Here is a 27,088-nt window from a genome sequence, read left to right as displayed (position 1 = left end):
CAAAGGAGCCACAGGTCTAAGCTTTCCACTCAGAGAATATGGCAGAGCTGATGTGAGACCAATTAGGGGCAAATGGAAACCATATGCGATTTTAATGAAACAAGAAGCTGGTGCACATAACTTACTGCTGCAGGAGCATTTACTGCCTGAAAGGAATGTGCATCTGGCATTGATCGTTTCCCAACCCATCAAGTGAGCAGTAACATGGAAAGCAAATTGGAGCATATGATGAGAGATGAATTGCCTAAAGAGTATAGTTAGGGGAGCAGCCTCTGCAAGGAGAAAACATGTCTTTTGCTTGTGATTTAGTGATACAGCTGTAAGTGAGGCTGACCTTCCATTTCCACAGATCATGATGACAAACTGCAAGAACGAGTGCTAAAGTGATTAAAATGGATCAAGTGATATTTTCAAAGACCTACTACAATCGCAGAAATCCCATTCTGATTCACATGGGGCAGGCTTTTTCTGACTTGAGGTCATGGGCACTCCTTAAAGAACAAAGTACTATTGAAACTAAATAAGGGTAATACAGTCCTCAAATGACGTTGCTTTCAGGTATACATAAAAATGGGTACACAATGAGATTTCAGGTTGAAGAGGCAGTGTAGATACACCCTTTTGATTTTTTTTTTTTTTTAAAATTTACTAAAAATTACCCAGGAAGATTGAGTTCTGCTGCAAAAGGGAAGTCCACAACTCGCAAAGTCATAGATAAGTTGCTTTACTGGGCTATGGTAGTTTCTTCTGTAGGCTGTTGTGTTGCAGCTTGATATCAAGTTTCAGAACAAACCCACTGTCTTCACTAAGCAGCCAAGAGATGGTTCACATATATCAAAGAGGAGGTGAGGGAAGATGCTCTGATCCAGCACTTGACCAGTGAATGCCCAGGGCTTGAACCTGGTAGATGTTACATGGCATTTCAAGTAATAATGAGACTACTGCAAAACCAGACACACAGAACTGGCACATCCCTGCTTCTTAGTGCTGTATTTCCCTTGGGGTATAACCAGAGTGAACAAGCATCATAAATTAATCACTATATTTGTTAAGGATGCAATAGAAAAATTTTTGAGCCAAATCTGCCAATTTATTAGTCTTTCTTAACCCACTGTGCAACCCACAAACTCACTGGGCACCAGATCCAAACAGTTCAACAGGAAGAAGAGGAGGAGGAAAGACAGTACTGCTAAAGAGAACATCTGAAGGCAGTTTTCATCTGTGCATTACAAACAGGGCATCTCTGACAGCCCATGTAAACCTTTCAAAAGAGGGATTATCAAAAGCCACAGGCCTGGACACTCCCTGCTTCATCAACTTACTTCAGAGGACTCTCCTTGCTTCAGCACCTTGCCCATCTGGGATGGGTGCCAGCGTTCTGCAAAGAGGCTGCGCTCCACTGATCACATGGTTTATGCTCAATTTTGCACGTAGGAGCTAGAGAGGAAGAACTGTTTGGGAACATGTATAGATTTCAAGGGTACTGGGTGGGCCTGCAAATTCCTTCCTGCATTACAAAACTTGCACTAAACTGACAGGCTAAGCAGCTGTCCACACCAGAGAGGTATACATATTTAACCAGGTCAGGCCTACATGCGCTGCTCTGCTGCTCCTATTCACACTGGGCCTGACAGGACCTAGTATTTGGTCTGACAGACCCTGGAATTAAGCCTGCATTCAAACAATTTCCCCAGTGAAAAAGAGTATCTTCACCCATCACTCTTGAGACATCATGAATTGTTCTGAAGCTGCCACCATTTGCAGACTGCTCACAAACACTGGACACGTCCATGGCACAGTTCTGGTTATATCACAATGCTTCAGGAATTTACTAATTGCCCATTTTATTAATGGCTGTGATGTAATCACAGTCATTACTACCATGTAGCTGATGTTAGGTACATGAAAAATTTTCCCCTGGAGTCTGAGCACCATGTAAAGCCTTAGGTGTAGCACTCAGATCCTGATTCACCGTTCATTAAAGCAAGTAGGAAACTTCCCTGAGTCCTGAGTGAGCCTCCTATACCACAGTTCCCAGCAGCCTTCAGGTCAAGGTTAGGATGTTACCAGGGCAATTTGACTAATTTGCCTGCCTATCCAGAACTTTCCAGAAGTCCATGTCATAACTGCATTCCAAAGCATCCTCCTTCATTTTTTACCTTAGAAGGCCTGAAGAACTCAGTGTTGATTTGTTGTGGAAATCAGGTAAAAAAAAACAAAAAAAACCCACAAATACCAGTTCTTTACATGAGCAACACAAATACTGCACACTGTGCATCCTCTGTCTCTGAAGACAGGATTCTCCCTGTGCAGTAACACAGAGCACTGACAGCAGAAAAGGTGGACAGCCAATGACCGACCAGTCACATTCCTTCTTCAGTTTGCACAAACTCCTACTGACAAACTAGCTTAAGGTGTTCCATTGAAACTGCATCTCATTCTTCTACTACCCAAACTTTCTTCACACATACTTTTCATCAGAATTTTATGTCCATAAACAACCCAGTTTAATCAAAATTAATTTCCAGAAGTAATGTGCCATTACCTGGATGCTTACATACATCCTTGGTGCTACCAATGACATATTAATGAGTTAGGACTCTTAGCCAGACTTGTGTAAGCACAGAGAGCACACTGAATGGTTAACAGTGCCTGTCTACCACCAATTTTTGACTTTGTTTTGCACAACAAATATTTATACAAATTAAAGACTAACCCATGTTGTTTTATTCTTAGACAGTGCTGATAATAAGTGAGTTTTAAATGGAAAAGCTCAAGTCTGACCATATCAATCTGATGGAGAGTCACTCTGAAGTGAATGTACCAGTCACTTAGCTCATCTGTGCTACTGGAGTTTGACAGCTTCTGAAAGAATTCTTACTGAAAAATTTCCATAAATTTTCAATTTGAGGAAGGCAAGTTTGGATTCCCATATCACTTCTTAGGTGTCCTTGTCACTTTTTAGAAAAAAAACGTAGAGGTCACAAGATATGGTTGGATAATCATTTCACAGCTGCAGAGCCTGGCAGAGCAATGGCTATTTTTGAATGCTCTAAGGCCCATTAACTGTTTGGGAGGCAGAAGTTCTCTAGATACTGCAGTGCTGAATGTTTACAGAGAATAGTAATCATTTCCAGGGTATCCACCGAGCCTGACCATTTCCTGCCTGTTTCGGTCTCCTCAGACATTGCAGTAACAGGACTATTTTGGCAAAGTAATGAACCACGCTCCCAAGAGCCAGCTTTTCAAAGTTGGAGTTAAGCTTGCACCTGGAACGCAGGTGTAAGCTTGTTTAAACATTCACAGGGAGGGAACTAACAGAAATGCAAGGGGAAATACCTCGTCTCAGTCCACTGGCAGCAACACAACCACAAAGCAAATTTGTTTGTTCATTAATGCAGCAGACCCAAGGAGAACAGTCCATTGGCAAGGACTGGAGCAAGCAAAGGGAATCTAGTTTTGTGTTTTAAAGGGAATTCTCAGCATTCAGGAAAAGCTAATTTTAAGCCTAGAAGGACTGATGAACTGGAATCTCTCCCAGCTTGAGAGGTAGCGCATAACCTGATCTAAATCATCACTTGCAGAAGAGGAGGCTGTTACTGTTAAGCCATCAGGGATGTTTTTGGAAAGGCTTTTTCCTGTCAGGGATCATGGCTTTACTTAAGTCACAAACTTCTAAGGAAAGAATCAGCTTCAGCAAAATTGGTTTTTTATTTTTTTTTCTTAGAAAAAATTTGACCTATTTTTAACCAGCATCAGCAATTCGCTTCAGCTGCACTTGAAGTCTTAATGTTGACATGAAATGACACCTTCATTCAAACTGGACATTTTTAATTAATCCTTCAAAACATTAGATTCAGATGTATCTGAATCACTTTTCCCAGAAAATGCCATCATTTTCCCTCACATTTCAGATGGAATAAACTTCCACCATTTCAAAATTCTCTGTGAAGCAGAAATTCTGGCCATCCTTAGCAAGTGTTCAGCCTTCTCTTTTGCTGTATAAATCAGGTGACAACAACAATCTCTAATAACAGAAGCAAGAGTAATTCCATTTTTCTCCTCGTTTTTCAGACCAATGAGAGCGCTGCAGGTGCTAAGAACTTGCATAATTTCAAAAAGTAAGCCTTTATCCCCTACGATCTCCAAGTATCTAAACTAAAATCAGTATTCAATATCAAAGATCAGTCCTTTAATTCACTGTGCCAATAAAAGTCTGTCAACACTGCAGACTGTCAATGAATGTAGACCTACAAGAGCTATTTTTTTAAAAGCAACTTAGGATACCACAAACACTAATTTAACCTGTTCCTCAAGTAGAACATTGGCCTGCTGAGTGCTTGTACTTTGAGCTTGCAAGTAAGTCAGAAAGTCAACTCTGTGACAAATGCCTTCCTACTCTCTTTTTTCTTTCTGGCTGTTTCTAACATTTTGAAGCAGTATTGTTTGATTTCAGACTGCTTCCTGAAGCTGCTTCCTTCAACTGCTTGCTGGACCCAGTTGGAAACTTTCTACTGATTTTAACTGGAGTGGGATCAGGCCCTAAATATGTAGTGGAGGAATCCCTAGCCTTACAAACTGAACAGCTGTCTCTGGCTTTCCAAAAGAAAAGTTATTCCTGCAGCTGTTTTCCCCTAAGTGCCATATCGCTCCAAACTGTTACAGCACTGGAGGGAGGGGGAGAAGGTGGAATCTCAATAACCCATTAAAAGGCGTATGGGCCATTGGGCAGCAGCTCTTTCAGTTCGACTCAGGCAGGGTCACTGCTGCCAGGCTCAGACAGCCCTAAGGGCACGGGAAAAGTCATCTTCTTGTTTTCACATCTCATTCACGCAATGGATAACGAGGGGGAGGGAGGAATCAGATTTTGGGTTAATTAGCACTATGAACAAATAGCTGCATTGTCATTAAAAGTTCAAGAAGTCACCGGGGTCATCACCGAACCGCAAGATGTACACACGAGCACGAGGCACACGTCTAAGCCTGGGCTTTGGCAGCCTTGCTCGGGCTCTGATTTTCCCCTACCCCAAGGATACACTTTGACTCAAGAACACTGAACCGTTGTGGCTCTGAGGTGAAGACAGAAGCATAAAGGTACTCACTCTGAATAGCAGTTGTTCATCCCCTTGGAACTACTTCATTTCACATGTAATATAGCAGCTAAGAATAGTTAAAAAGTTTTTTCCCCTGAGAAAAATCAGAGGTGTGGCTTACCAATGTATAGTTTCACGTCCACTTCTAACACTCTGTGGGATAAGCAGAACCCCAGTCAACAAAACCCTGCTGCTGGTGCATGCTGTTTCCTTCCACAGCTTCCTTCCACAAGTAAGGAAGCTGAGGAAGTGCAAGTGCACATTAGCGAATTCAGAAAGGAGCATGTATGAATAATAATGAAAAGATAAAACCCTAAAATGTCAAGGACTGCTATTAATAATCTTTGGAACAGTGTTAGCCTCAGAGAGTCACAAGTTGGCTTAAAAACAAAAACAACAAATTATCCAACTATGCAAAACAGCCACAGATTACATTCTCCTTGCCTCAGATTGCAGCAACATTTTCTAATAAGGGATTTTAAGGAAAACACAACAAGACAAGGATTCCCCTGCCACCTTCCAAATAGAGCAGAGAAGAAATATAAACTTGAATAGCTGAATCATTTCTGCTTTTGCAGACAGGAGACTGGCATTGCCTGGTTCTGTCAGCTTTAGCTTTGCTGCCTATATATTTTAAAACCAAAATGGTTCCGAAACCACCATCATTATAGTGAAACCTCACCAAAACTTGGTTTTGTTTTTCTGGGTAAAAGCATTACAGATCCTGCTTACTTTTCCTATTAAATTGGCAGGCAAACATGTAGCTAGCTCATGAGTGTATAGTTCCATTCAGTGCCTGGTCTTTGGCAAGGGAAATTACCCTGGGAATACAAAAACAAGATTTATTTTATTTTATTTAACACCTGTTGATCTCAGTGTACAGTGACTGTCCACATTACTGCATTTCAGTTTGTTTATGACAACAGAGCATGTTGCAGCAACTCTAGCAGAGATGTTCACATGAGGAAAAAGAGTAGACTAAAGAGATACAGTCCAAAATTCAGTGGGGAAAATACATACATCAGCATTTTGGTTCTAATTGCCCAAGTTAAGATGGGTACTGCAAGCTGTGCTGGATTTCATCAGAGAAGGGAACCAACTGGGCTAAGGAACTCCTCTTAGAAAACTCTGAATTCTTTCCCTCACATTCAGGACCTGGATATTTTTTTTTAACCAAAACTGCCTTTCCCATATTTTTCAACAGTACAACCCAGTGATGCTTCCACAAAGCACCACCACAGTATTTCTAACTTTGGTCGATCTTTCCTTGTTGGTCCACATATATACTGAGGAATATGTACTGAAGGAACCCTGCCGTGTGCTGACCCTCTGACAGTTTGATGAACTAACACCTAACTTGCACAAAATTGTGAATCTCCAGGTGTGCCAAGACAACTACCACCCTAGAATCCCATTCTGTCCTCCCTCCTTTCTGTCAAAACAGCAGTCAGGATGTGAGTAGGCAATGTCAAATTCAGAAGGGGAGAGCTTTGAACAGCACAAAGGACAAAGTTTACGTCAATAGCCCAAGCTGCCATGCTGCATAAAGGACAAACAGGAAAGCAGTTTCTGAGACAGGAGGGAAAGAAAGACCTGGTGCTTTCCTATACCCAGCTCTTCCAACAGCCATTAGTACTAGAGGAAACCGGTGTGAGAGAAGGGCATGCAGAAACAAACAGGAGATCTTGCACTGACAGGAAGGAACCTATTGGCTTGAAAACTTTCCGGTACTAGTGAAAGCTTTGTTTCCCATGCAGCCAAATACACCAGACAGGTGCGGTCTGATTCTCGCAATGTACACCATTTCTTCAGTCAATTTAAACATGCCATTGGAATTAAGGCTGTCAAGGACCTGCTTCCCACCCTGCTGGTCTCCCAGTCAATCAGAAAAGAAGAAAACAGAATACAGTGGCAAACTCAAGAGATAGCTACAATCTAGAATGCATGTGGGAGGTAGATTAGACACTCATCCTGATAAAGGAAAAAAGATTCCAGAGTTGAAGTATGCCTCTAAACAGTTTTGGAAGGAATTTAAAACTCCATGGATTGAATCAATCTCTAATATCAAAGAATTAAGATGACAGCCTGAGAAGTGAGCTTTAGGAAAGTCAAGAGTATCCTACATCAGACTTCTGGGAGGTATATTTTATCAGTATCAGGACTCCAGCCTCGCTGGATGATGCAAATGACTTACTATCACAGGTTCTGCTGAAGTATGTTTGTTCCAAGGTAAAAGTGTTAAAGGCAAAATACTGATAAGGGTCACTGGCTATTTGCCACCTGATCTAGTTGGGCTTCTCTCTGAATGCCTTAAAAACCTTCCTGTGATAACTTGGAGTCTCCTAAAGTACATCTATAAGTTCTATCTGATATTATAAAATTTTCTATTTCTCTGCTTCTCTGTAAATCTGCAAAATGCTACACAGTGGGGGAAAGCAGGGCAGCTGCTTAATTCTATTGAAAATATACTGTCTGTAGAGAAGATGGAGACTCATTGAAGTCTCTTTTTTTATCTTGATCCTCTAAGGAAATAACCAACTAAATCCTTAATCCCCAACCCCTTGGGGGACAAAAAAAGGGAAAAAAATAAAAAAGGGACAGGTGCTGCTCTTCATATTTAAAAAAGTAAAACAAAGAGCTTAAGAACTCATCCTGCTCCCACCCCAGCACAATCCTTTGCAATACTGAAGTTCTTCCACAGGAACTGCAGCTCTTGTCTTCCCACGCTTCTCTGGGTTTGTGATTTTTGCCCTGCAGGATGCTAAGGGAGGGCTGGGTATTTTGTGGCTATTGAAGTACTGTACATGATGGCTATTTAAGTGCCCCAGGGATCACTTTGCTCTTTTATTTCCTCTTGGACTGATCCACCTCACCAAAGCATTTAAGATATTCAGTATTGCAAGTGCTATACTTTTGCATGTAGTGTGGTCTCTCAACTAGTTCCATCTCTTCCCCACCCTACATTCTCCCAAATACCAGAATTATTTCAGCTTTCAGTTCTGTGCCTCATGTAGCACATTATTTATTGGAGGAATTCATTTCCTTAGAGACAGAACCCTGCATCCTAATCCAGAGGTGAACATGATAAACAAGGAGGACGTTTCACTCTTCAAGAAATTTAAAGCAAGGGACTCAGCCACCTCACACTTCACGAGATAAAGCAGAGGACCCAACAGTCACTCACTTCACAAGAGCTGGTCTAAAAGCTCTTTCATACAGTCACCTCAGATCCATTTTATCTGCAATGTGCATTTCTCTGGCCCTATGAAAGGCAGGCAGGATATTTATAGCAGTGTCAGAGGAGGCAGGAAGTAGAGAACTGGGGTCGGTGCTTGGAAAGTGTATAAAGGGTTTGAAGCACAGGGGTCAGCCTGGAACTCCATCCCCCAAAAGAACACAGAGCTGAAGGAGAAGTGTCTGGGGAATAGCTGGTTTTCCACAGATATCCCCTGGCTCACTCCTCCTCTACCTGTTCCCTTTCCAACACCAGCCATTTCCTGTCTTTCAAAGTTAAGCGGAAGTTTTCCATTCTGTGGTTTTCCTGTCTTGGTACAAGCAAGAACAGTTTTTTCTCTTATATTTTAACTGTTTGGACACCAACAACAAAACCTGCTCACTGGAGGGAGAGCTTCCTATTTACAGCTGATCCATGAAATTTGAGAGGGCTGATTAAACATAAGAGGAGCAAGATCTTTGCTTGTTCGTGTATTCACTGAGCATGAGAGATTGAACTTGTTGTCTGAACAAATGCTCCAGTGCTCCTCTATAGAAAATTAACAGACTAACATAATGCCAGCAGGCCTCCCTGCTGATTTCACTGCAGTAACACCCAATACTGAGGGAAACATGGAGAAAAAGAAACAGATGTTGAAGTCTCCATACTGTAATTACAATGCAGCATGAGGGAGTTAAAATTCAAGTCCTTCATTCTAGGCCAGCAGGAGCTTGAGTCATTTTGAATATAGCTCTGTGAAATAGAAGTACTCCTGCTTCCTATGGGCTGTTGTGTGACTTTTTATTTTTTTTTAATAAATCAGTAGGGAGCAAGAAGTAATAATGTGTTACCTTCATGCTGTTGCACCTGGTGTAGCCATTGCTACCTGCTCAACCTTTGTGCAAATTTGGTGCAATTTATAGCTGCTTTGCTGAAGTCATCATGCAGGCCAGCAGAAAGCTGGGCTTTTTCAAGTCAAAATTGAGGAATTAAGAAAGGAAAATTTTCTGAAGTCTCTTTTCCCTTGGGGCCTTTAACATGCCCTTTTTTAACATCCCAAATAAACTGGTTCTAAACTCTTATGAACCAGCAGCATTGCAGAGCTCTGACACTTTAGAAACAGACAGGTAGCTAAGGAGGACTGTAGATGTTTTTATTAGTGTGCATTTTTGCCCAGGATCAATAACAATGTGTTGAACAACGATGGCTCTGCCATTTGCACACTCTTATCTCCTGGCTGTAGTGGGGCAAGTTACATCATGTATCTCAAAAGTACCTTTAGACAGCATGTTATATATGGTTTCATTTCATCTGCTTCTCATTTCCCAGCTAAGCAGTAGTTTCCTTATAATTCACCTGGCAAAAATAAAAGACCAAGCCCTGTACACACACCCATACAACCTGCATTTCTTGACCAGCCATTTGAAGGAACTTTGTATTCATCTGAATGGAGGAAGTCAACACCTTGGCTGGAGTCCAGATAGAGTAAAGGGCATGTGCTCCGTCCATGGTAAGACCACACAGCCAGGTTTTTTCAAAAACTAAGCCTTGATTGCCAGTCAGAAATTACCATGCTACAGGCTGTTAGGGATCAATCAATCAATAGAACATCACGGGGGTTCTCCTCCCTAAGTGTTCCCTGAAGCCCAAGTGCACACTCACTCTCCTGGATGGATAAGATCCACCTTAGGCATGCCCCACATAGTTCCCATAGTTCCAGGCAGGGTGGCCTGCTATGTGTCACAGCTAGTGACTCCTCCTGGCTTGACCAGCCTGTATTAGTTCTTCACTGGGGCTTCCACACTGCACCTCTACCTTCTCCAGGAATCCTTCTCTCCTCCTTATACTCTGAGATAATCTCTTGGAGGGGCTTTGTCACTCCTGCAGGTCCTAAATACCTTCTCCTGTTACAGCTTTTCCACTGAGCCTATTGCTGTGGCCATTCTACTCCCCAGTGTGTAGTAAAGACACAAGTTTTCAAAGCTGAGCTCACTGACACAGACCTCTAGCCCTCCACTGGTACAGGCCAAGACCATACCCCTAAGTTGGCAATGGCCTCCCTACTCTCCAAGCACTGCTCTCTTCTGGTTCTTGACACACTTCTGTCCAAGGAGGGACACCCCAAACCACCTTTCTTCCTAAAGTAAAAATGAGATTCTACATCGCAGGCAAACCATAGCTGATTTTTATGAGGTTTGATATAATTTTTTGTATATTCACCTCTCTGCTATTTAACTAGAGTTTTATTGTCTGTATACTGTTTCTAAGGGCTCAAATTGCCCTTTAGAAAGGTCTTATATAAACACTAGCAGGAATTTGGACTATTCATAGTCAACATTAATTTTAGCACCATGCAACTCAAGAGACTTCCATCTTGTTTCCAGAAAACTTCCACTATCTTTTCTAGCTGGCAGTAATTTTGAGTAAATAAAGTAATCAGGGTTATGTGAAATTACTTGCATTTTTATGTTATTAGACACTGTCAGTTAATGCACTATGTCTTCACTCTGGTCACTCAAGAGAACTACTTCACATTACAGTAGAATGTTAACTTTGTTTTTGACAATTTTAAGCTCTCTAGTGTTTGTAACATTCCTCTCAGAAACCTGAAACAATCAAGCCAAATCCAACCTTGGTACAAGGTGGTGAAATACTGGTGAGAGAAGTGGCAATGCACCTGCCTTACACAGAGCATGAGGCTTACAAGTCAGGTTCAGCATTTCTTCTCCATATTCATTACTAGGACAGATTTTAGATGTTGAGTAAGATCCATTTAACCCACCTTGGTCTCTTTCACCTCAGGTCCAGCACCAGCCTAACACTTTCAAATAGCAGAAATTTGAAATTCACACTGGTTAACATTATTTTCTCGAGCTATTCCAAAACAGATCAGGTTGGCCCTAGTTTTAAACAAAGCCCTATCCCACTATGAGCAAATAGCACTGGGAGTCGTGTCACTGGTGGGCAGAGAAGTGATAAAGTCCCAGCAGTGTGCACCCCTCCCATGAGACCTGAGTAGCTCTACACAGTGAGTTACCAAATAGGCTGACCTTCAGCTCGGCAATTTGCAAAGAGGGTTCAGTGCCACAAAGCTGTGGAGAGGTTGAAACAGTCTTGGACAGTTTCAAATGTAGTCAGCTGCTCTGATCAGCCTTGTGTCAGAGAAGTCTGTGTAAGGGATATTAGCTTAAAGAGTGGTAAAAGTCCAATAAAGTTCTGCCAGTAAAATTTCAAGTGTCACGTGGATGTTCTTCAGAGGTTTAGATGAGCTACAGTAGGCCTTTAATGAACTCTGCATTTACTTAACTAATTGGTGCTTGAAGGCACAATTTTCCCCTCATCTTCTACACTATCATTTTACCAGTATAATTTGCTTCCAATTTATATTACCATGTGAAAGACAGAATCATACCCTGAAAGTCTACAGCAATAAGCAGCACATTAGAGCAAAAGCCTCTTCATCTTGAAACAAAAAAAAAACAAACAACATAATTATAGGGAAACTCAAACACAGGCACTGCCAACATTATGAGGACTGAAAATAAGTTCCTTAGCTAAGTCTGGTTCAGAGCTAGCAAACACAGCATGCCTGGTCTTGCCTGTTGACTTAAACCAAGCTGTCCTGTCAGGATTACCAGCTCCTACAAACTCCCAGAGAACATCTGGTGGAAGTTTTATTTAATTCCAAGACCTCCTGGCCAGACCAAATAGGCTCCTTCCTCCAGTGATGCACGCCTGTTGGGCTAGGTAAATGCACCACATGGTACTGGAGCTGTGTGGAAAAAGAAGTTGACCTTCTACAACATTGTTGCATAATAAAACTAAGTTTCAATCTTAGTTGTTCCAACATCCAGCATAGGGCAAGGTGACTCAATGAGTGCTCTAATTAAAAATGCTTGGTCCCACCCACCCAGGCTGAGATTGCACTTGAGTACAGAGATCTGTTTCATCAGATGCAACTCAGTTGCCATATCCAAGAAAGTCTGAAAGTGCAGGACTAACTGTATTAGTATCTCCAAAAAAGTGAAGTCCACTGATGGAGCTGAGAATTAATTTGTCACCTTATGTCATTTCTCCTATGGTCAAACAATCAAATCTGCTCATCCTGAAAAAACAGACATGAATAAGGCAGGTCCTTCCTAAACTCAGATGAAAAACACTAGTACTGTGTATGTCTGTATATAACTATGTTCCCACCAGCTCATTTCTTTCCAGAAACATCAGAGGGGCAATTGGCAGGTGGAGAGTTCTAAAGAACACGTGGGAAATCAGTGAAAATAAGAAGGAAACAAATGTCTGCATAAAGCAGGAGCTCCAAGGCTTAAGGTTGGAACATCTGGCTCTCTGCTGGCTCAGAGGCCTTGCTGGAGGTACTTCCTGCAGGAAATCTGGAGTAAGCATATGCAATAATAAACAGAAGTAGCATTCTGCACTACATCTTCCAAACAGTAATTTCCACCACTTTTAATTTTTAATACATACGTTTGGAGAAATTACTAACTCCATATCCCACTACTCTTATAAGGACTAAAACTGCAAATAATCACACCAAAAAAAAAAAAAAAAAAAGTAACTTCTATTTCCTCTTCTACTAAACAGGACAATTCAGCTGTGAGTGGCCATCTTTCTGTCAGGAGACATAAGCAGCCACAAGGAACACCCTCTTTCAACGAAGTTTTTACCATGGACATTGGAATTCCATAGAAGTTAAACAAATCTCCTCCATTTCTTCCCACATAAAATGAAATTTACAGTACTTTTTTTTATTCTCTTTTGAAGCTTTACGGGATGCTTCTCAGATTTCCTGCTTCTAAAATGCCTCCAAGGGAACTCCAGTCTAAAAATAAAATAACATAATTCATTACTTCCTTGACAAAAGTCTGAATCCAAACTGGATACACTTTTGCAACGATTACCACATGTAAACAAAAAAATTAGTTTTTAATTCATCTCAACTCTAAAGATTGGTATAATTAATTGGACATGGTTTATTGTAACTTTTAAATCAGTCTGGCAGACTTTACCTGCCTGCCTTAGAGGCCAAGACAGGATATTTGATATCACTACAGGAAAATTGAGAGCATGTTCAAAATCTCACGTATGATCAAGTGTTCTGCATATCTCTTTTAGCTTATTAATGAGAAGGTGGAATGATCAACTCAGGGAAACCAGTGAAAGGGCAGGTTTTCGGTTAGATGCTTAGACTCCAGGCCAAACAAATTCACCAGTTTCCTCCTTCTCTGCTGTTTCCTTCTTGCTCCTCTCTCACATTCTCAGTTGAAAGGATGGGAGCCACTGCAGGTGTTGTGAGCTCAGTGCTTAAGGGCATAGGAGGATGGAATAAAGAATGGCTTCCACAGCACCAAGGGACCCTTAAGAACTTACCTTCACCTCCCTGGAGCTTGCCACCTCCATCTCACCAAGAGTGAGGTTACTTAGAACAGAGAGGAGCACTACCCACTGGCATCCTTGTTGATACAGGTATTTCTTCCTCCAACACAAACCATACAAAGGAATGTTATTTTGAGCTCATTTGAACTTAGGTAAGAGACATCTAATAGAGCCATAGGTCTTCTCTAAAGCATATGCACAAGACAGAAGTAAGACAGCTGTGGAGTGAATAAAGTACTTTATCAGTTGCAGACTGGTTTGTCAAAATGCAGTCTGCAATTTCACATATTTTCTCACTTTTTTTTTTTTTTAATGAGATGTGGGACAGAAGGGGCCAAACAGGAGATGTTTTCCAAATCTGTGAATTCAACATTCAGCAGCCAAGCTCAAAAATTCCTGCTGTTCGTGCAAAAAAAGGACAAACAAGTCCCTTTCATGTCAACTATGTCCAGCTGGAAATGTCACAGCTTTGTCACAAAAGAACAAAGCATGCCTGGTGTCTGTTCTTTCAAAAGGTCTCTTAATTCAAACAAAAGAAAAATATTCACATCTGGAAGGGGTCGTAGGCAGAGGGCAGGAGTGGAGGAAGCAAAGTTCAGATGGCAAATCATAGCAGTCGCTGTTTGTCCAATTATGGTACTGCCTCTTCTGGCACTTACTGATCCCATTAAAGAAAGAAATCCAAGAGTTGAAACAGCAATTTTATATTGATTGACCCCATAGGGCCAGATAAGACACACCTCTTCACTTTTGCTCCATTCATCATCATAGAAGAGTCAGGCTGAGTGAAAAGATCCCTTGTGACCAGTCTAGCAGTAATACCTTTTTTTCATCCCCTCCCTCCTTTTTTAAATTAAAAATGTATATATTGTTATTTATGAAGTTCAAGATTCCTTCAAAGACCATAGCCTTTGCTTTCAAAGGATGTACATATTGAAATCTTGCCCTTTCCAATGAGTTTATTTTACCATCTGTTTCTGTAAAGATTAAAATATTCTAGTGGCTGCAGGATTGGGAGGCTGTATCAGAACTGAGCCACTGGAAAATGAAAAATTAAATGTCCGGTGAGATCAAATTAAAGGAGAAGAGAATAAACTTGAGAGTAGGACTTCACTGGTTAAGCAAGAAACATCAACAGTAGAAGTTTGCATTACAGTCCTCAACTAAAAGTTTTCTCCTTCTTCAAAATGCAGTGCTTATGAAGCTGAAAAGCCTCTCCTAGGCTGCCACCTAGCTAGTTAATTTCTTACATTGTTTTAGGAGCTATTTTAAAAGCCTCTTTTGCTCCAGCCCTTGCTGCATTGACTCCTCCCTTTAGAGCTGGTATTTTGTCAGAAGTTTCAAGAGCGATAAAAACTTGCTGCCAAGTCCCTTTCTTCCCCACAATGTGTTTTATAACCCAGCGTGTAGTTTAGTCTGTCTAAACACTGCACTAGTACACTGCCATCAGTTTCCATGGAGATGATTAACTCCTCCAAAGCCAGAAAGCTTTAGTGCGCTTTTTGTCCTTTCCGCATATGAAGGACGTGACAGCATTGACTAAAATCAGCCTACAGAAATATCACATTTCCAGACAGTTCTAGCAAATGTAAGGATTTACTTTTGCTCCAACCCATCAGAGACCTGCAGTCTTAACCAAACTTGCATTCAAGTCACTTACTGAAACGGGTTGCTCTTTCCCCTCAAGTTGCTCTTCCTTTGCTTCGCTGTGATGTCTGAGGGCATGACAGCCCCAGAGACGTCAATTTTTTGAACCACTTGTCTCAGAGCAAAGCCAAGGCTTGAGATACAATGAAGAGCCCAGAAGAGAGAAAGATGAAGGGAAGACTTTGAACTCAACCAGAAATCAGAGTAGAAAACAGAAAAACTTTGTGCCCTGAAGTTTAGGAGCACTGTTATATGAAACTTCACAGTTTACTCCTAGTCACTTATGCATCTAGTAAAAATATACTGTCAGTGTGTATTCACTATGAAAATGAATAATACCATTTTTTTGAACCGAAATTACCCCTCATCTATTATAGCATGACCTAACCAGAACAAGAAAGCAGTCCTTCTCCCAAAATGCAGCTAATGAAAGCCACATGCTGCCATCATCTTTTGCTGTGGAAAAACTGTTTCCCAGTCTCACTTTCATAGAAAGGACAATCTCCCAGGCAGCTGCCACTTAGGTGGCACACTTGTTGATCCAAACTATGAAAATGGCAACAGAAGGTTGAATAATTTAGTTTCCTGGAAGAATTTCCCAGTATAAAACTATTTTATAAATGTTTTCCAGGGTATCAACACTGAAGCAAACTGTAACTTTCCCCCCACACACACTTTTAACATGGAATGAGTTTTTTAGCATTCAGGAGCAGATACACTATATAAACTAAACATGAATAACCAGGTGCAGTTTCTGTAGAAGAACTGAAGGCAAGAGATAGATCTTTTGCCATTAACTTTGGCTAACTTGAAAAGGCTACTGGCAGCATTCATAGCAATGGGTATTCTGCTGCAATGGGAATTACTTTCTATTTGACTTCCATAGCAGTTGCCAGGAGGATTTCTTTGCAGACTCTACTCCAAGTCAGTTCCATGTGGGTACCAGTAGTGCAAAGCCCCTTTTATGCTGTGCTACTAAGACAACCTACAGAGAATGCAGGAGACTTCTCAGATTTGTGCCATCCTCTCACCATTGCTGAAGTGACAGCCTGTATTTACCATTACATGGACATGTGTCCAGTAGTAGGTCAAAGGACACTGCTAATTGATTTCATGTACTTTGCCACAGAAGAGCTACCAAGCAACAACTATACTTTGTTACTCACCCTTGGCTACAAGCAAGCCAACAAACTCGGGAACAGTCTCTATTACTGCCTCATTGAAGTAATTTTTGATGCTGTCCCTGTCCTCTACCTAAAGTTACTGTAATGAAGAACCCTAGGGGTGCTGAAACCCATAGGAAAACATCAGTCAGGATCCAATGAAAGCGTTTCAACTTTCCCAAAAGCGTGCAGGTTTACATACCTCCCACAGCTGCAAAGACCACAGCACAGCATGCAGAAAGCCTGGAGACACTTGGTACCTGCTTCTCCAGCCCTTCCCAATGTTACAAGCACAGCACCACAAGCCTGTGTGAGCCGCACCTCCAACCACCACGGGCGTTTTCTTGGCTTGGGAGAACCCATCCTAACCCTGCCTCCTCTTCTTGTCACCAAGCTGAGGAGGAAATTTTGGCAGCCTACACCTCCAATTGTGTTTCTGTCCTGGTGTAGGAAACATGCCACTCTAACAATTACTGATTTCTTTAAAGTACTCCTGGGAGAGGCTGCTGCCGCCGCTGCCGCGGGACAGGGCTTGGGCGGGGGTCCGCCGCCACACGCTCTCCTCTTACCAACCCAGGCGTTTGCGGCAGCGACGGAGCCGGAGCCGCTCCTGGAAAGCCAGGTCACCGCTCTCCGGCGTGACCCGCCCGCCGCACCTCTGCCCTCAGTGCGCGACTCGCGGGACGGCGGCTGCCTTGCGGGGACAGCCGCGCTGCTGCCCGCACCCCTCGGGGTCCCGGGAGCTTGCTGGTTCCCCCGAGCCCTCCCGGCCCGGGCTGCTGCGGGGCGGCGGCACCTACCGATGTCGGAGTTGCAGAAAGCGTCCTGCGGATGGATGGGGACGCAAGTGCAAGCCTCCACCACCAAGTCCCGCAGGCTCCAGCTGCACAGGAACACGACGAGGAAGCTCAGCCACGCCGTCATGTCGCCTTCGAGGTGCCTCCTCACTTCTGCGGAGCGGGAGGTGGCCTCTGCTGTGTTAGCCTGACTTTATTCTCGCTCCCTAAGAGCCCCGGCTGCCTGCCCTGTCTCTGTCTCTCCGGCTGGCCTGCTCGGCAGGACGGGACGGGACGGTGCGGAGCTGAGGGGAGCTGAGGGAAGCTCAAGGGAGCTGAGAGGAGCTGAGGTGCGGAGCGCTGCAGCCAGAGCAGGACCGGCGCGCGGAGTTATACCCGGCTCGCGCCGCTCGCGCTCCGGGGGCGCCGCCGCGCGCGGCCAATGGCAGCGCCGCATTACCTCATCGGCGCGAGCGCGGGGCGGGGCCGCGCCCGCCGCGCCTTATAGGGAATAGAGCGGGCGCGCGGTGGGTGGGGGCGCAGCCCCGCTTCTGGCCCCGGCCCCGCTTCTGGCCCCGGTCCGCTGCGATCCCGTTGGCCCCGATCCGCTCCCCTGCCAGTGAGGGAAGCCTCGCTCCGTACCAGCTGTACCTCCCTCGTACCGGCGAGTGTCCGCCCGAGCCTGTCGCAGCCTCCCCCGGGCCGCCCCGCGCCGCTCCTCGGGGCACCTGGAAAAGGTGCGCGGTCCTTGCGGTTCGCTTGGCGAGCTCGCACCGTCTCCCTTCAATCCATCTGGGCTGTCTGCACAGTGACTTTAACCTGGAGGCATGGCACACTGCTCATTCCAAAGAGCTTTCAGACAGCCATCAGATATCAACGCACAAGTAACTGTAGTGTGCTGCTTCTTTTCCTCTTCAAACAGGCAGTAGAAAGAGGATGGGGGAAAAGAAGGACAAGACCTATCTGAATCGTAAACCAGGATTTTTGCCCTGAATGTTTTTAATCCCGCTCGGATGTTCCTTCTCCACCACCCAGCAATTCCCCTTCTCTGGCCTTTCAGTCAGAAAGGGGTCATAAACTGCTAAAACCAAGCTGGAAAAAGCAGTGTTGTATCTACCCGGGCACTTTCAACATTTAATCTCAAAGTATATCTTAGCAGAGCAGCTTTAGTGGAATTTATAGAAATGTCCTGTTTGTTTTGTTTTCCTTTATCTCCTTTTGGAGCCATAAATTTCTATCAGCTGTAGAAATGTAAATGTTATAGAAGAGCTGGGACTGTAAGGAAGGAGATTGCCAGCTGCATGATACAGGCAGCCTTATTATCCTCCAAAGGGGACTGAGGGGTGATTAATCACAGTATCAAACCAGTGTATATAATGTCAGAGTACTTTCCACGGGGTTTACAAGACTTAAGCGCGTCTAGTTATAAATTATGCTGGTATTAAAGGCCACGGACCAGCTGTCCCAAATTTCTATGTAGTCAGCTAAGTCTTTAGATTTACAATTCTGCTCCGTCTGGGTGAAGCACAGCCTGCCTACACCTTTTCTTTAATCATACTGTCCAAATAAAATTAAAATATCCTGTCTTATGGAAGCACAGGCTTTTATTTGGAGCATCAGTAGGCAAAAGCTTCAAGACGGGTGTTGTCAGTAGGGATCAAGGTTGCAATGCCAGCAGTGGAAAACACAAATTCTTATCCTCGCTGTGACACAGACAACCTGTGTGGCAGCTTTGCCTCACTGCGCACAAATCCCTGTGTCATGGGATAATATGGGAGCTGCTCAGGAATGTGCATTAGTGAACACACTGAAAAAATGGGATGGTGCTGAGGTACTAACGGGTCGTGTAAGTATGTATGAGATAGGGTATTAAATAGGTCATTCCTTTTAGACACATCAGTCTGAATCTTTGGGCCCAAATTGCAATACAAGAAATCCTGTGCAAAAAATACTTTAGGTACTTGGACTGTCTGTTCAAGATGCTGCAAGGAAGCTGGATCCATCAGATTGGGTGGACTGTCATTTCAGTCTCACCAGGTATAAACAAGGAACAACTCCACTAACCTCAGCAGAGAAACACAGAAGAAAAATGAGGTGTGTCTGACACTCTTGTTTTTCCTTTGTTGTTGTAAAAAGTTTGACATCCACCAACATCATGATACACCTGGCTTATCAATATCTAAGATCAATATCTGAGAGAAGTGGAATTCTGCCAGAGCCTGGCACTGGTGTAAATAAGGGAGAGTTTGGCCCACACACAACTAGATTATAATCACAGCTCCTGCACCACCTCCTTTCACTCTCTGGCCAAGTAACTCCCCTGAGTATGTTTCTTCATCCCTATAATAACACCTTTCTCGTATGTTCCAAGGAGTCACAAACTAAATGCTTTGTAATAAGCTTTTAAGCTGTTGGGTGCTGTGTAAATGTGGAGTGTCTATGATACGCATACGTTCAGAAGAGACTGAAAAACAAAACCTTTAGTCACCTTCTCAGTTTCTGAAACGGGAGAGGAAGGGGCCTAGAAATTACTGAAGTTCCACAGGGCCCTCCAAGGTATGGAAGTAGCTTGTTTACAGTGAGGCTGATGAAGCTAGTTAAAATGACACCAAGTTTGTGCTGATTTCAGGAACTAGGTCACTTTTTGGATATAATCCAGAGAAGCAATCAGATGTAAAGGAGTGATGCGGCTTGATCCAAGGGCTGGGCCCATCTCTTTGGAAGGGATGGGGTGCAGGCGGTCAGTATGGCAAGGCTTACCACTATCTTCTATACCACTATTTGGGAAGATGATCCAGAAATTTTTTTAGTGCTTTTATTATCATTGACTGGAGTAGTAGTACCTGTGTTTGGTCAGGGCTTAGCTGATTCACCTGCTTTTTTTATACTTAGATATTCTTTTTCAAAGAGATTAATTTCCCTACAGTAGTAGGGATGCAGTTTTTTCAACCAAAACTGGATACTATACAATGAGAACAATATTTATTTGCCTCTTGAAGAGTACACTTCACACAGAGGAATCAGAGTGTGTTATTTTTGTAAAGTACAGGTAAATCATACTCAGAAAAGTTCAGTCTGGCCAGTGGCCTGCTTGAGGCCTTTGTTAAATAGTTTAATCTGCCTGTACACTCATTTTATCATCTGTAAATAGAGATATTTTGTGTTATCCTCTGATAATATCCATTAGATATCAAATATTAGCCTCTCCTCTTTTAGACCTACCAGCAAAGTAAACTATGAAAAAGCCAGGCAAGGATTCTGAGTGTTTATTTATATGAGAAAATATTGCTAATGGTGTCAGAATAACAGAGACAGTCAATGAAAGAACTGAAAGGATAATTCTCTCTGAATTCATCTTCTATGCCCTGTCTTCATGGGAAAAATTGCAAAGGGGAAAAAATAAAATAAAATCTATCATTCCACTTCTTTGCTCCGATAAAACTTTAGGCCTTATATGGCCATAAAGAAGGTAGCATTGAAAGAAGGAGAAAATAGAGGCCTTGATCTTCATATGAGAAAATCTGAGTTAATATCACCAAATAAAGAAATCCATGTTATTCCAGTCTTCCATCAAGAACACGCTGCTGAACACAATTAAGGATCTCTGCCTTACTGAGCAGCCACAAAACTTCATGCTGTGATCCTGTCGGATCCCGCAAGCCAAGCATGACTGGGCTGGGTCAATAGCTGGTGTGAAAATTCCCAGAGAAAGCCATGTCCCGCAGGTGTTGTTGACCGAGGCCAGTGTCCTTCTCCCCTCCATCCTGCAGGAATGTGCGCGGCAGTGCTAGGGGGCAGTGCACTGCAAGAGATGGTTCCGACCTGCGCGGACGGAGCCAGCTCCTCCGCAATACCTAAAGAGCCGATTCTTTGGAAAAGGAAACATATTAAGCTGGGTGTCTTCTTTAAATTTCAGGAAGGAGAATTACCTTCTGCTTTCACAGGTACTCATATTAGTTTATATCAGGTGCACGTTAATATCATTTTCCTTCCACAAGACCATCCTGAAACCAGAAACAGAGACTGAGATATGAACTAAAGGTATGTTCACTTGCCTTCTGATCACATTTCATTGTGAGAGATGCCGGCTGCTTTAGTACAGAAAAGCTTCATCAAATTGCAGCAACTGCTGGCAAAAAAAAAACATACCAGGAGGGTTGAGGGGGAAAGAGAGACCTCACCATCACCAGAGATAAATACCCTGACTAATGTCACACATAGTGGTTGGTAACACTCCAGTTCCTCACTAGATCTTAGCTGGCTAAAACTGAGCTTAGCATGAATGAAATCAGGAGAATTCAACCTGCAGTTCAACAGCCCTGCCACCTCTTTAACAATTTATTACCTTTAAAAGCTTCTGAAGTAAGGACCCTTTTCTATTTCAATTTGTTGACAGCAAATTGACTTGATGCATGAGCGTGGAGTCTTGCCATTAGCATTCTAAACTGTCCACCTGACAAATTGCTCAAAAGCATTCTTTTGTCCTAAAAACTTTTCTTGAAGTTGATGATCTTCATAGTTTTTACACCAGCTCAGCATCATGCCCTCTAGGAGGTCTCGTTGTTTTTCTGCTTTTATGCAGCAGGAGGGGAAGGGTAGGTGTTTTCAGAGCTATCTGATGTCCTTTTTACAGCACATTCCTGCCATCTCATAGGACAGTAGAGAATGGCCATGCATTGCATTAGAAAATTATTCTCATATTTCTTGATTATCTGCTTCTTTTTCAGTAAGTTGTTACTTTTCTAAAACTGTCCTCTGAGAAGACTTTTTGTTGAAAATGTTTGTCTTTGCTATGATTTATATGCATGAAACAAGTTGAAAAAACTCCTGTTAATTCCACCATTGTATCAGTGAATGTTATATGCTATTTAAAATGAGAAGACTCCTTCCTCAAAAATGTCTTTGATTCTATAAATACATACCAAAAAAAATAATCTGATCTCTTTCTCAGAGGTTGCAAAGGAATTATGTCACCTTCCTGTCTGCAAGCCAGACATAGGTAACACTCCATCCCATTCCCAAGCTTTTCATTGGAGGTACACCATTAAATTTTCATCAGCTTTAACAGTTTTATACTGTTCAGTCTTCAAGGATCCTTTAGAGATTGTGCCCACTGAGAGCACCCAGCCTGGGAGCAGACTGTAGGCACCATGTGTTTCCAGGAATGTTACATTATAAAGAGTTGTGGAATATGAAATCACCCTCTAGTAGAGTGGGGATCCTCCAGTCAGGCTGTGATGTGGCATCAGCTGCAGAAGAGCAACCAGGAAATATCTTTTAACAGCCTTATCAAGCTGAAAATGTTTCCTGCACATGACCGCGCTCTTTGGCCCAAATCCAGCAAAACGCTAAGGCTTCAACTTTAAGCACACAAGATGCTCTACTGAAGTCAACAGAACCATTTACATACACAAAGTTAAATATAAGCTTAAGTGCATTTCTGGACCAGGGCCAAAGAGCTCATGCAGGGTTCAAGCCAGGAGGCTGTGATTAGATGGTCTGACAGAATCCGGGAGGGAAGGACATGACGTGATTTGCTTGGTTCTACCTGCCTATGCCTCATTCCCAGCAACTAATTTTCTCTCATTTTTATTTACAGTAACTCTTTCCATTTCTCTTGTTTACCTTTCCTCCTGCTGTAGCCATTTTCAAACTGAAGTTTTGATTTTCTTTTTTAAACCCTTCTAAACTGCATCAATAGCTTGAAGTGACTGAACAAAGAGATTTCAAATAGATGAAGTGCTTCAAATGGTAATAAGAGCCGGTGTTCCCAGAGCTTTGGGGGCTGCACTAAATACAGCATAGAGTGAGAGCAATTGAAAATCACTTTTCTGTTGTTCCTTTGTATGAACTGGTTTCTGGCTTATGCAATGCACAGTAATTAAAATGACTGGAATGCCTTACATTTTTAGGAGAGCTTTAAGGCAGCTCTGTGGCGTTGCAGCCAGCAGAGTTCATGAGCAGATTCATGGCTGCAATCGAGCTTTGACGTTTCTATCCACGTAACTTGAAGAAGACAATATCTCTGTAGAAACTTTGAGGGGAATTTGAGGAAGAAGGAATAGACACAGAAAAGCAGTAACATCTGCTCCCTGCATCAGCTCCATGAGCAGCAATGGAGTAAGTCTTCCTTATGATGAGACAAGAACCTAAAGATTTGGGGGGTCATCAGAGATTTCATTGCCTTCTCTCACTGTAGCTTTAATGTCCTGCTCAAGTTCAAGTGTGGGACAGCACTTATAGATTATCTCTAACTTTAATAATCTCATAGTGCCTCCTCCTAGGTACTGTACAGGAAATGTCTCCATCTGTGAGAGAGGGCTTGCATTTGAGTACTGGCCACTGTGGTTGCTGTGTGTATTTGTGGGGTTCCAAGCAGCCCCCTGATGTTTAGCAGAGAGCCTGGCAGGCTGGCATGTCTCTCACAACTGGTTGCCCTCCCTGTGATAAGGTTTGCTCTGCTTGGCAATGGTGAGGGATTATCTTGGTGCTTTTTTGTCCCCCTGTCACAGTCCAGGATTTCATTTTCATCTTTTCCAATTTTTTGTTTTTACTGAAGGTGGCTGACCACTGCATCCTTGGTTTTCTCTCAACACCTGGCCTGGCTTTTCACAGTGATGACTGTCCACGGAGGAGCAGGAGAGCTGAATACAGGCTCCCTTGGGAGGAGAGCTGACTGACCTGAAGACATGGCCTTTTTGGCATGTTGAGCAACTAGATCCTTCTTCCCTCATCTCTCTGCCTCTCACCAGCCTTCTGAAGGCATGGACTAAGCCTCCTTCCCCATCTCTTAGCATAATCTTTCCTTCTCATCAGAGGGCACTTGTCAAGATAAAGTTGCTTCCACAACCCTGTATGAGTGTAGGGAGGTAGAGAAAGATCCCCAGGCAGGAGACAGTAATCCTGTACCTCTTAGACCATCCTGAGGCTATCAGAGCTGCAGTCCCTCCATATGCCAGTCCCTAGGATGTATCACTGGTTTTAAAGCATGTTGGAATCCCCTAAAATCACCATACTGGTGAAAAGCAGAAAGAACAGCACCACGGGGCTTGCATTCCTTTTTTTGTTTCTTTAATGAGCCTAGAGATAGTATTGGGCTGTCAGGTGTGAAGGAAGGGTCTTTACCTGTAGAACAGGTGTGAGTGCAGGAAAAGTTGCTGTCTTGAGCTGCTTCTCCCTGTGCAACCTTCAGAAACTTCCTGTAAGAACAATCCAGTCTCTTCATCCCCACAGTGCAAGTGTTACCAGTCTCTCACCTGAAACTGCAAATTAAGGTATTAGTTACAAGGACAGTCTCTAATGACAAGGATAGTGTCCCAGCAGGGAGTGAACTCAGTGATTCCTCTCATGCATGCCACCACATGATGTCAAAAGTGAGAAGCAGTTCCTCTGTGTGAAAATCCCAACAGAGATTGTTGCTCCAGCACAGAGTTTTTCTTATAAACCCAAACTTTTTCAATGTTTTCCTTTCTGTGCTCCCAAATCAATGCTGTATTCTAAACAGTAGCTGAATGCTCACTGACATCAGCCCTTCCCTCAGACTCACAATCCCAGCCAGGAGAAGCTGGGGAATTTCCGATGCGAGATTTCAAGGACGGATCTCTTTCTTCTCTAGAGCAAAAGGCAGCACTTTGGTTTCCTCACTCTTTTGGAATTTTTCTCCATAAATCTTGGCATTCGTGTGAGACAAAAGATGAGGAGATGGTAGATCTGCAGTTTAAAGTGAGGACTCTTACTTGTTTATTGTCTTGCTCTTCCCAAGCGAAGACTCCTTCCTCCTGAATGAATTCCTCAAAGGAGTTTTTCAGGTCAGCAATGTGAGTTCCACACCTAATGTATTAATGTCAGGACTGAAAAAATCAGTGTTTGATTTAGCACAGATGTGCGAAAAAAGTATTCTTTCTCCACTGAAGACAGAGGTAACAATCCACAGCCCCTCTTCCCTTTTCCTTTAATCTGACTGTCTCTGTCCCTTCACCGCGCCTTTCTGAGGGGTGCTTCAGTGAGAACTACCCAGAGCTGGCAGGAACCAGGAAGGTGTAGTCTGTATGTGCAGATTACATACCAGGAGTTGAACTCTGAAGGTACCAAAGCTTGTCCATGTGCTCTGAACAAGCAGACACCTCTCTGTGGCTTTGCTCTTAGAAGCTGTGCCACCAAACCTCGCACAGAGTGTTGGCCAGGGGTTTGACATTACCCCAAGTGCCTTGCACTGGGATCCTGGACTGCTCCAAAGCAGTGGCTCATCTCCAGTGCTAAGAGGTTGGAGAGGTACTGAACACTTCTAGCAGTAGCAGGTGTCCAATAGCAGCTTAGCACAGCACATTCTCTCTTCTCCCTCTCCTCTTTCTCACCCTCTGCCTGCCTCTCCTCTCCAAGGTAACTGCAAGAAGAGATTAAACTCTCACCACGCAGGCCAGGGAGGCAGAAGGGTTCTCCCTAGACACCTAGCTGAGGTCAGTGAGGAAAGTGCTCCCAGAATAAAAGTTATGCAACGTATGGGAGGAATCTACAGCTGTAATCATGGGATAATTAATGGAAAATAATAAAAAAAGGGCTCAGCAACAGCAGTTTCTACCAAGAGAGATATGATTCTCCAGCAGACTTTCCCCAGCACCTGGCAGTACAAAAGACAGTAAATAGACAAACATTTTTGTGTTTTCATTTTAGCTGTATCTTTATCTTCCCTAAATTACAACACAGCATCTTTAAACCAAAATCTTGCTCCCTTTTCCCTCAGTTCAAGTTCAGCAGAACTACCACAAGACCATTGAGTGGAATGGGAAGGCAGAGGTGGAGATCTGCTCAGTGCTTAGTGCAGCTAGCATAGATGGCACTCATCTGGTCTCCTTTTCCTCACAGGATAGCTGTGGGTGTACCTGCTGAAGGCATTTCAATTCTCCCTCCCAGTGCTGAGATTGAATGAGCTATTGCTGGAGAAAACCTTCTCCCACTGATGCTTACATAAAGTTTCTTTTGTGCCAAAGGAGCTGAATCTTCAAGAAATGCTCAGTCTGCCTCATGAAAAGAGAAGGAGCAAGCTAGGAAGGGAAACTTTTACTTCATTTGAAATCGATTTCCCCATCCAGAATAAAACTTCACCTTTGAACACCATATATAATGGCAATTTAGCCTAAAGAGGCTAATACAGCCTAATCTGTGTATGGATGTAAGCAATAGCACTACAGAGAGCTGGCTGGAGGAAACCCATACTCACTCCCAGTGAATGCAAGAGTATTTCCTTCTCCTCCTGCTCCTCCAGAACCTACCTCCTTAGTTTAGACAATGTCTCCAAGTCCCCTAAATTGTTTCCACAAGTATCAATGCAATCACTTTTAACAATCTTTTTTTTTTCCCCCTGAAATTATAATCTGAAGGATTAGGCACTCATAGCCATTTGATTTTATTTTGAGAAAAGGCTTTTAAAGATAAGAAGGAGAAAAATAGGAGAACCTGGTGCTGCCAAAAAAACCCCAATTTATTACATCTGGGAAGAAGTAGGGAGGGTAGCTTTTAAAGCCATGCCTGTGGCTGCATGTAAGGGATAGTTCTCAAAGGATTCCCTTAATCAGATTCTGAAGAAAATGGGCTGTCTCTTTGTAATTCACTCCATGTCTTATTCTAAGGCCATATGCTCTGGTCACGTGAAGATTTACAGTCTCAAATTTACTGGCCTCAGAGAATCTGAAAGAATTATGCAAGAAATCATGTTCTGTCATAACTGAGGCCTCACACAGCCGTGCTTCCTAAAGTCTGCTTCTAACTCAATATATGGCCCCTCTAGGGCTTTGTAAGCCCTTCTGG

The 27,088-nt window shown here is 43.1% G+C and overlaps 2 protein-coding genes across 4 annotated transcripts in view; one reads left to right on the top strand and one right to left on the bottom strand.

Annotated features, from left to right (window-relative positions):
• Positions 1-17,670, bottom strand: part of TIMP3 (TIMP metallopeptidase inhibitor 3) — a 37,372-nt gene extending 19,702 nt beyond the window's left edge. Inside the window, exon 1 of the mRNA XM_005527543.3 lies at positions 17,309-17,670. Coding sequence (XP_005527600.1) covers positions 17,309-17,432 — 124 coding nt within the window. The 5' untranslated portion in view covers positions 17,433-17,670. The remainder of the gene's footprint in view (positions 1-17,308) is intronic.
• The window catches only part of SYN3 (synapsin III), a 187,953-nt gene that overhangs the window by 80,777 nt on the left and 80,088 nt on the right, over positions 1-27,088 (top strand). The window lies entirely within an intron of this gene.

This window comes from Pseudopodoces humilis, chromosome 5 (assembly GCF_049639895.1).
Source record: "Pseudopodoces humilis isolate 2021_Gansu_Grassland_sample_001 chromosome 5, ASM4963989v1, whole genome shotgun sequence".
Taxonomy (NCBI): Eukaryota; Metazoa; Chordata; class Aves; order Passeriformes; family Paridae; genus Pseudopodoces; species Pseudopodoces humilis.
The sequence above is the reverse complement of the archived record's forward strand: the minus strand, read 5'-3'. Positions and strand labels throughout refer to the sequence as shown.